At 42.9% G+C, this 10,401-nt stretch overlaps 1 protein-coding gene across 1 annotated transcript; it reads left to right on the forward strand.

Annotated features, from left to right (window-relative positions):
* The first annotated feature begins 512 nt into the window (after window positions 1-512).
* SBSPON (somatomedin B and thrombospondin type 1 domain containing) lies at window positions 513-9,303 on the forward strand. The gene is made up of 5 exons (XM_071554359.1): window positions 513-773; window positions 6,401-6,595; window positions 7,172-7,262; window positions 8,056-8,232; window positions 8,880-9,303. Exons 1-5 carry the CDS (start codon window positions 557-559, stop codon window positions 8,995-8,997), a joined length of 798 nt encoding a protein of 265 aa, XP_071410460.1. The 5' UTR covers window positions 513-556; the 3' UTR covers window positions 8,998-9,303.
* The last annotated feature ends 1,098 nt before the right edge of the window (window positions 9,304-10,401 follow it).

Raw genomic sequence — 10,401 nt, forward strand, 5'->3', positions numbered from 1 at the left:
GACATGGCAGTGTGGAGCATCCCTGCACAGGACATCACTCTGGGGTTCAGCACTGAAGAGTGGGACATAACTGTGTGTGCTGTGGCCATGTGAGATACGACCGTGTGGGCCAGGACAGTGCAAGACATCCCTACCCAGGACATCATTGTGAGGGTCATATCTGTGTGAGTCCCTGCAGAGTGGGACGCTATTGTGTGGGATATGGCTGTGTAGGTCGCTGTACGTCCCGGTGCAGAAAGAACATCGCTGTGTGGGGCATCGCTAGGTGGGTCCTGCCATGCGGACCCCGCGGAAACACCCATCGCCTGGCAGGACACCCCCGGGTCACGTCCGCTCCCCGACTCCGCTCCCAGCTGTGCCGCTGCCCGCTGCCCCTCGGGGCTGGGAGCGGGGCCGGCCGCCCGGCCAGGCAGCACAGGACAGGGAGGGCCGGGCAGGACCGCGCCGGCCGCCCCCCCCCCCCCGCCGCCTGCCCGCCGAGCCCGCCCCGCGCCGTCGGGTGCGGTGGCGGCCGCAGCGCAGCGTGGCGGGATCCGCACGTCGGGGCGGCGCGGCCATGGGCGGCACGGCGCTGTCGGGAGCGCTGTGGCTGGGGCTGCTGTGGGCCGGCAGCGGGGCCGGGGGCAGCTGCTCGGGCAAGTGCTGCCAGGGCCGGGATGCAGCCTGCGTCGGCGAGGGGTGGAGGGAGGGAGGGGGCTACGGGACCTGCTACTGCGACGGAGACTGCCGGCGAGCCGGGGACTGCTGCCACGACCACAGCCAGGCGTGTCCAGGTAGGTGCCGCCGCCCCCGACCCTGGGGGGTCCGGCGGGGCCGCAGCCTCGGCGAGAGCGGCGCGGTGGGGGCTGCCCCGGCGGGACCCCCGGCCCTCTCTCCGGTACAGGTTGCTGGCTGCCTGCCGGCGGTCCGCGGGATGGAGGTTTCCCTGGATTTGGGCTAAGGGCTGCGAGGGGGCCATGTTCCTCTTGCCCTGGCGTCCTCAACCCCCGGGACGATGGCATGAGCTGGGACCAGGCTGGGGCAGCGCCAAGGTAGAGGCAGGCACAGGAATCGGGACAGAGATTTTTCTCTCACTAGACATCTGCAAGGTTTCCAGATCAGCTGTAGTACAGTGACAGTCTGAAGTTATTTTATCTCTAGATCATTATGTTATTTACTTTTCGCTTGTGCTAGTCCCAAACACACATTGATTGCAGGGGGGATGTCCAATTACAGAGACAGCAGGGTCTGTGTCTTTCAGCTGATTGCTCACATCCTGCCAAACAAATGCCAATGAAGTGATTGGGGAAATCCCCACTGTGAGGTTTAGGCCCCATATTTAGGGATATGAATCAGCAAGGTTAGAGCATGGTGCTAATAATCCAGGGTCATGGATTTGATTCCCATAAGGGGCATTAACTTAAGAGTTGGACTCGATGGTCCTTTCCAAATCGTAATATTCTGTGACTCTCTAAAAGGGTCCTCAGCCAGCCCCTGGGGAAAGGCCTGGCCACCAAGGGAGCAGTGGCAAGGAGGGGAAGTGGTCCAGTTCTACAAACTGAGTAGCAGCCTTTTAGGTATTCACACTTCCTCTTTCTGTGACATTTCTACCCTTTGGGGTCTTTGCAATTTGCTCTCCCTCCCTGTGCCAGCCTACAGCCAAAAAGTCATGAGCCTCTGCTGCACAGTTCTGCTAATTAGGGTGTATTTAGCAGGCTCAGTGCCATGCTGACATAGCCACATATCTTTTGGACCCAAGTTGGCTTATGTCTGCCTGTATTGGGAAGGGGGAGTACGACTGTAAGGTGGTGTAGACACATCCTAAGGGATATAAAGCTGTACAGAAGAACTCAACAGAGCATAGCTCTGACCCCAGGTCTCCGGAAGAAACACAGTCAGTTCTCTCACCACTAAATAATCTCAGTAGAATAACATGGGGAAAAAAGTGCAGCACAGGGTATGACAAAAGGTAGCACTTTTAAAATTAATGTTTTACAAATACGTTGTTCTTTCATTCAGGAAAATCAGTAGGGGAAGAACTGACAAAATGCGTCATAGTCATGGCATATTTCATCTTTTCAGTAAATAATATGATTTTTAATATTCAAATATAAAAGGAGAGAGCTGATAAACATGTGCTTTCCTTACTATGACTTCTGGCATCTAATGATGCCTTGCTGTTATTGAGATGGCATTTTTTGTCTCATGGTCAGTGGTGGTTTCCTCAAAAGGCATTATGTGTTTGTGCTGCCTCTCTCTTGTACCCTGCGTGGGCAGTGGGAGCTCTGGATCAGGCAGGAAGATGGAGTCTCCATCGAGTCTTCTCTGCCCCTCCTGCACCAGAGCCAGAATTTGACAGCCTCTGATGGCGCAGTTTAGGGAGCTAAACCCACAGAGAATTCTTTCTGTTTCCTCTATTACCCATTTCTGGATGGTTTGACTTCCTGCACTGCCTCACTGCCCAGTTTTGTGAGCTCCAGTGCTAACAGAAGCAGAGGGAGTAGCTCATTTTGCATGGGTGGGCAGGATTTTGGCAGTCTGGGAAAGTGGTCCTAGAACACATACAATCCAAAAACTACAAAACTCACAAAATTCACAAATCATTCTTTAAAGGCAATTGATCACATATACTTTCTATGGCAGGCACTCATTGCATTGTATTATGTATAAACAGAAATTTCAGAGTTCCAATGGGAGTTGGTATCACCTTACACAAGTATGGCTGGAAAAGTTAAAGTTGTTTTTGTTCCTATTGGATGTTGAGGTCTCCCTACTGAGTCTTTCTAAATTCTGTCTATGTGTTTAATGATACCAAGAGCATTTATTGGCATAGTTCACTGTTTTGAATGTCAAGTTCAAAACTTGGAAACAGAAAGCTGAAGAAAGTTGATCAATGATTCTTGTCAATGATTCTTGTCAACCTGTTCATCACTCATGACTTCAGCACCTGCTGAAATGACATTTCATCCTTTCACAAATATTTAACAGGATGAAATATTTAGGGAAAGTGTAAAGTGCCTCAAGTATAGGTAATCAAGAAATGCGTTAGGAATAATACAAAAACAATGCTCCAAAATAACAGAAACCACTGAAAGGAGGGACTTCCTAAAGGTGTCAATGGTAGGGCTAAATTCTACCATGCCTAAAAATCGCAGTAGATCTGGTACTTTATAAGTAGATGGTTCAGCAGAAGTCCATGGACTGCAGAACTTAAGTCCAGGAGAAAAGATCTATGATTCACAGTGCTGTAAATGCAAGACAAGAAAAAAGTTCAGACTACTCAGTCTGTGTTTCCTAAGACAGCAATGTAATTTTTCCATGTATTTTTGAAATTCCAAGTGCCTCATTAGCTTCCAACATCGTATCTGAGCACAAATCCTGTCCTTCAGGTTCCTTTGACTTGCATCCCCCGGTTGTTTCAACAAATCATCATCTACCATTGTTATATTAACTAAGCTGAAGACTAGCAACATGGAGAGAGACCATAAAGATGTAGCTATGGGTCCCTGGTAATTCTTTTTGTATTTCAAGACATGACACCATTCCCTCTGTGTCATCTCTGGGACCCATTCTCTGTCATGCTGAGGAATTTGACATCTTCTCGTTGAGACACGAAATTGATGTACTGTCCCTTAATAGATGCTGGGTACTGACCGCAAGAGGGACATTATTATCTCACTGACTGAATTCCATTCTAGCAACCCAATATTCATATTTTTCCACATCACTAAGTCAATTCATCCATCTTGTTCTAAATCTTGATAAATGTGCTATGTATTGCTGCAGATGACCAGTATTTAACTGTCGGCTTGGTTTAATTCCAGCAAGACATGGAGTCATTGATTTATTTGTTACTCAGTCCCTTTGGGAGTTTCCTGCATGGAAAATGTCATGTTAGATTTGATGTTATCTGCATGTCAAGGTGCCAATATGGGATTAAAGTTATGTGGAAATTCTTACATATATAGGCCAGCTTGGAAGAGAGTCAACAGATAAGGAAACAGGCTAAATAGACACTTACAGTCCTTTGAGTACTCTGGGTATGATTTGTAGATGTGTGCTCAGACACTGAAGTCTGTCCTTGTACTGTGAACTAAAGTGGGCACAAGGACCATTTCCTGACCCTGCAGCCAGGTGGCAAAGACTGTCAGCTCCATACTACATTAGCACTTCTTCTGGCTATCCCATGATGGGGTCTAAGACATTTTCACTATCACTGGTTTTGTTTTCTTATTCCCAATGCTTGAAACAAATGTCTGAGGGTTATGCTGCAGCATGTCAGCATGGTACTTCCTCAGCTACAGAGGCTGTGTTGTGTACCTTGGTGTGCCTAGATGTGTCTGAGGGCAGCACCTGGTGGTAGTTTCAGGTATCTGCATGTGGTAAAAGGAGCTTTTTTCCATTGTTGTTCAGTGCTGTTCTACAAATCATACCCAGGGACTGATGTGGAAGGTGTTCATAACAAGTAGCAGAAAACACCAGAGAATGCTAGTTGTTGAAAATGGACAACTGGTGGCCTAATACCCAGGGCAGCTCAGTGGTTCTGTTTCAGTGGAGCTCCCTAGGGAGTGGGATGCAGCATCCTCAGCCACTCATACATCTGGTGCTGTCAGGGCACTAAAAGTGGACAAACTTGGTAAGAACAGGTGCAAAGTGAGAACAGAGGAGGGGATTTATAGCAGTGTGGTGAGGACATTTGCCAAGTAGCCTCTTTCAGAGGTTTTATCTGCTTTATGATGTGAGTACTACAAGAAATTAGAGATGTAGTGAGAGAGCAAACATGTGAAACACCTGTGTGTTTTGTATACTATGTTAATGGACAAATAAAGTGAAGACTCCTGTGTTACGTAGCTTCTTACTTAGGAATAATGTATCTGTCATCTGTTTCTGTATTCTCTGGGAATCAGGCTGCAAAACCTTTTTTTTTTTCCAGAGTAGATTGTACATATCCACCTAAAAAAGATAACTGGCATATTGTTCATTAGAAAGGCTGGCAGAAAGCAAATGTTTTCCCAGAATATTAAAGAGAAATGCCAAAGAAGGGAAAACTATAGGTCAGAAATATATATATCACACTTAATATAAATGAGCATGCCATCATTATTAGATGCATTGCAGAGAATAAAATAGTAAAGGAAATAGCTAGTGGATAGCAGATCTGATGATTTCTGAGTTTAAAGACAATATTGAAAATAAGAGATGCTTAGTCTATCATGTACAGCTCTCATGGAAAGGTTAGAAGTGACAAACATGAAATAAGGGCTCATTCTTTACATAATATGATGATTTAGGGTTTTTTTCCTAAAGAAGTTGCATGTTACTTAATCAAAAAGGTGTCAAAGACCGTCAGCCAGGCTAAAGGTTTTCACAGCTGCCAGAAAAATGCCACAAAATACAAACCAAAGCATTTTTCATTCTTTATTCATCCAAGACCTTCAAGTCTTGGAGCACACCTAATTATGTGCAAAGAGAGTTCTTTGTATTTCTATTAGGCTGGGTTAGGAGAGGCCAAAGGCACGAATATGTGGTACCTGTGCTATTGATGCTATGCTAGAGGGAAATGCAGTTTCTTATGATGCAAAATTTATTTTCAAAATAATGACATTTTCCCCATGTTTTGGTTACGTTCAGAGTTTGTCACCCATGAGAACCAAAATACAAATGTCCAGAGAACTGTTCCATAGTTGCAAATGAGCAGGACCTTAAAATCACATTTGTACACATTTTGTATAGTTTGTCTCCATTGTTGTAAAGCTCTGTATCAGTAGCTATAGAGACATGGAAACACAACTCTACACACAGCCCTGCATAGTTCTGAGACAAAAACAAGGCAAAATTATCTCCCAAAAATGTCTTTGCAGCAAGGACTATGGAATAGGACATCCTGTGTTAAAACACGGCAACAAAGTTGTGGCACTGGATCTTATTTCAAGTGTTCAGGAAAAAGGGGTTAGAAATCAATCTGAGGGGAATCAAAAGTGCTGAAAGGCTTCCTGAGTTCTGCTACTCATTGTTACAACCTTAAAACAAAATCCAGTGGTGTAGAACTGGCCAGGGTAGGTCAGACCACTCGTGTAGATAATCCATAAGCTGGTCTTCTTTGGGGCTAATGCTCTATGCTTCAGAAGAGGGTACAGAATAATCCCATAGCTGTAGTGAAAGGTTTCTCTGAGGTGCTGTCACTTTGTGGACAAGGGATGGAATAGGGAGCCAAGCACTGCAGGCAGGTTTAAATGTTAAATTTGGGGATGCATAGTCCTTGAAGAGGATTTAAAATTGTATCAATAAGTAGAAAAGAAAAAAAAAGTAAAAATAACTCTAAACAAAACAAAAAACCCAACACAGTCTAAATATCTGAAGCTATTGAGAGCAATACAACAGAAATCTTGACTACTACTAATGTTCTAATACTCCTTTGCAGCTCTTCCCTGTGTTGTGGGGGAGTGGAGTCATTGGAGTGGCTGTGCAGAACAATGTCACCCTGGTCTGCGAATACGTAGACGCTATGTACAACAGGAACCTAAAAATGGTGGGGAACCTTGCCCTGCTCTGGAGGAGAAGGCTGGCTGCCTGGAATACCTGACTTACCAGGGGGAGGACTGCGGCCACGAACATGGTATTCTCTCTTTGATTTATCTGTACATTGTGTCCATCAAAGCCGTCATAAATTTTACTGATGTCAATGAACAGTGGAAAAAAAAAGCAGCATCTGTCTGCAGATAGGTGGTTAAAAATATAATTGAAAATGTTGCTTTCCACTGTCATATTCCTCTTTATTATTTTTCCCCACTCTAGCTTTTCTTAATTTTTATTACGTAAACAACTAAGCTGCATGTGTTTCCTTCAGTTTCTGGATATAATCCCCTCAGTAAGTATCACATTATATCTGTGCAAGTTAGAACACAAATTCAGTATGAAACAGGACACAGTACTCCTTGTAGGACTGCAGCACATCCTACGTCCTCACAGACTAGATGGCATGCATTTCTAGATATTTTTCCTCTGAATAAGGAGAGAACTCAGCTATAGGGAATGGGGTTGATCTCTGGTGTTGCCAACATTTTATCACTTTTTCAGTAAAGTCAGCCAGCATCACCATCCACAAGTTCCCGATTCATTCATGCACTGTTACAGTAATCGAAATATGACTCAGCTGTGCCTTGCTGCTTTACTGTAACTGTTTCTTCCTCAGTCCCTGCTTTCATAACTACCTCTGAATATGGTAAAGAAAGAAAACGACAAGCAGCATCTTCTCTCTGGCCTTCTGACAAAGAAGCAGCTGGGTAAGCTATTTGTCATATGCACGTGGGTCATCTTGTTCAAGAGAAGGAAGCTGGCTATGGAGAAAAATGAAATTTGCAATAATTAAACAATAAGCTATAGCTTGTACTGGCTTTCTTTTCTGTTTATGTACATATTCTAGATGTTGTTTTTTATCACTTGCTAATTGTCCTGAATTAGATATTGGGATCATGGTAAATGTGATAATGGCTGGTTTTGAAAGCCAACAGTACATAATGGTAAACCAAAGTTGAATGTATCCTAAGTGTAAGTCTAAGAAATTAGACTTAGGTCTCTGAACTCACAAAGTGGGCTGAATGGGACTGGTCTCAAGGGAACTTTTTTTTTAATTGACCCAAGTAGTAAAAAATTTTCTTTGGTTACCAGTACAGATGGTTATGAAGTTTAAATGAGGCTATTACTGGGTCTGTAAGCTCACAATGCTTTGTCCTGTGCTATTTTCCCATTGGTATTCTTAGTCTCTTTTCCATTTTGTCCTTCAGCAGAATAGAAGAAATAATACGGGTTACCAAGGTCTGTTATTCAACATAATTTAAGAATACAGAACACAACCAGAAAGTGAAACTATACATAAAACACTGGATTGGGGCATAGAATGAGAAATTGTTTTCAAGAATCCATTCAATAAGTTATGTCAGAAGGACTTGTTAGCAATGATGATGTCTAACTTGCCTTCGAAAATACCACCTATATGGTGGGTGGGTGCATTCAAAGTGTATACCTAGCTTGTGTTTTACCTGTCATAACTAATGTAGTACTTTTCCTGCCGAGCAGATACTGTGTGGAGTTTAGAACAGAGTCACTGTCACACCACTGTGCTTTGGAGAATCGGCCGTATGCTCGCTGGATGCAGTATCTGCGTGAAGGACATACCGTGTGTGTCACCTGCCAGCCTCCAGCTATAAACTCTGACACGCATCGCTGTGCTGGAGATGGTCATAATGCAGATGGGTAAAGAAAGCCTTTCTTCTGCTCTCTCTTCTAGAGCACGACCTAGTACAGAAGTTAAAACTTCTCAAGGTCTCATTAAAAGCTGCATTTATTATACCTAAAAAGTGAAACAGCTTGTATCACTTGTAGAGCTCAGAAGGTTTACTCTTTCAGTTCTCACAGAACTGGGAAGTAATTTCAATATAAGAGTTCAGTGCTTTGCACGCTTTCTTCACAATTGTGAAGGAGTGGTGCAACTTCTGTAGCGCAAGAGGACTTTTGATAGCTATGGGCACTTTTACTTAAAAATGGTGTTTCCTGACATAATCCAAATCGGATTGCAGGTTTAACAGTGGTGGATCACTATTCCCCTCAAACCTACATACCTGGTTTCTAGAAAAGTAGTTGTGAAAGTATACATTTATTATTCAGAACAATTTTTACTTAATCCATGCATACTACTTAATAGTGTACAACCAGCTACTCAATCCACCATCCTGAAGACTATACTTTCTAATATAGTGCCTGCTTCATAAAGCATTTTAAGAGCTAGATGAGTTAAAGCATGATTAAGCAAATCTAATCTTCTGACATGTTAACAAGACAACCCAGTAACATGAAATACAGAATCTTCATTCAATAATTTCTCATTTGTTGTCACATTTCAGAGATAAAATCTTACACTGGGAAGCAATTGGCAACTCTCAGTGCCAAGGAACCTGGAAGAAGATTCGACAACTGGAACACTGTTCATGTCCCCTGGTGCATAGCTTTATTTTTACATAAAAGTTTAAAAGATCTTTAAAATGGCAACAACAAAAAGATTCCAAAAATTAACATCAGTGCCAAGAAGCCTACATCTTTCTGCTGCATTTTCTGGAGCCTAAACAAATTTTAAAGGAGTCAGAACTTTGGCAGAAGCATATCAGGAAACTCTCTCTGCCTTAATATAAAATGCTAAGACATCTTTCTGTTAGAACACTAGAAGCATGTTTCCATGTTTCTCTTTTGTAATTAAAGAGTTAATGTTTCTAACCATAGTTGTTTCTTTTCCTGAAGTTCTTGTTCTCTACTGGCCACAGCCCTGGCTACAGGCACTGCTCCTACTCAGTAGTGAGCCAGCCAAATTTTGTCAAGTCTGAGAATAGTTACTATCATTATTAAATAGCAAGAGTGAATAAAAAAGGAAAATTTGAGAGCTAAAACTGGATTTCAGTTTAGATCCTTTGTTCCTCCCCAGCAACATCTAGATGATTGTTCATACTGTAAGTGCAGAAGTATTCTTCCTCTACATTGCAGTTTTCATGTTCAGCCACCTTCATAAAGATATGTAACTAGTAAAGGTTAAGGAAGTAATTTCTCAGGACTTCATGTGAACTTTATGGCAGACGAACCTAAATAAGACTTTGTAACTAAGGCCTTGGCTAACATGAAAAGAAATCCTTATTACTAGTTAAAAATGCTCACCTACAACAATTAACACAGCAACTAGCAACATTAGCACATGGGCAAGACTGCTAATCCTTGGTTTGTTACCTGTTATTACCCTGAATTATTGTTATGGCACTGAAGAGGCTGCATCCCGCACTTTTTCACTTGTCAGATACCTGCTATGACTTTTTGATTTGTTGGCTTACAGCTGTTCCAGGATTCCTTGCTGAAGAACAAAGCCTGTTTATTATCAAGATCATGAATTTCACAATGTTTCCTAAAGGCAAATTGTGCTTTAAGGTCGAGCAAATTTACTGTTAGGACATGCAGCATCTTCGTGGAACCTAAAGACCACTGTTTGCCACTGTTTCTAGCAGCTGCAAGAAGAAACCATAGTGGCAGGTGCTAAGAATGAGGAGGGTGATCTGGCTGAGGTCCTGTCCACAGTAAGAGTGGGAAACAAATCTTTGTAACCATGCTTTACCATTTAATTGTAATAAAAGCAGGCCTCGAAAACAGAAACTTAATACTCCCTGAACATGTCAGCCCTCAAGAATATCTCTTCCTTTGTAACCAGGAAAATTATCTTTGAGAGGTTTATTTTATTATGACCAATTCAGACAGATGCTTTTCCTTGTAAGGTTCTTAGAAAATAAAAACATTATCCATGGAGAAAGATACAGAAAGCATCTGAATTGGAGCAATTTCACCTTTAAGAGAATGCTGTGTTATGTTAGTTCAAGTCACTAGATTCACACC

This window comes from Pithys albifrons, chromosome 4, assembly GCF_047495875.1.
Source record: "Pithys albifrons albifrons isolate INPA30051 chromosome 4, PitAlb_v1, whole genome shotgun sequence".
NCBI classification, from domain to species: domain Eukaryota; kingdom Metazoa; phylum Chordata; class Aves; order Passeriformes; family Thamnophilidae; genus Pithys; species Pithys albifrons.

Bases quoted from the DNA above. Each gene is read 5' to 3' on its own strand.
- SBSPON (XM_071554359.1), top strand. From the start codon at position 557: ATGGGCGGCACGGCGCTGTCGGGAGCGCTGTGGCTGGGGCTGCTGTGG. The intron at 6,596-7,171 runs GTATTCTCTCTT...TTTCTTCCTCAG, and splicing joins GGACTGCGGCCACGAACATG to TCCCTGCTTTCATAACTACC. The intron at 7,263-8,055 runs GTAAGCTATTTG...CCTGCCGAGCAG, and splicing joins TCTGACAAAGAAGCAGCTGG to ATACTGTGTGGAGTTTAGAA.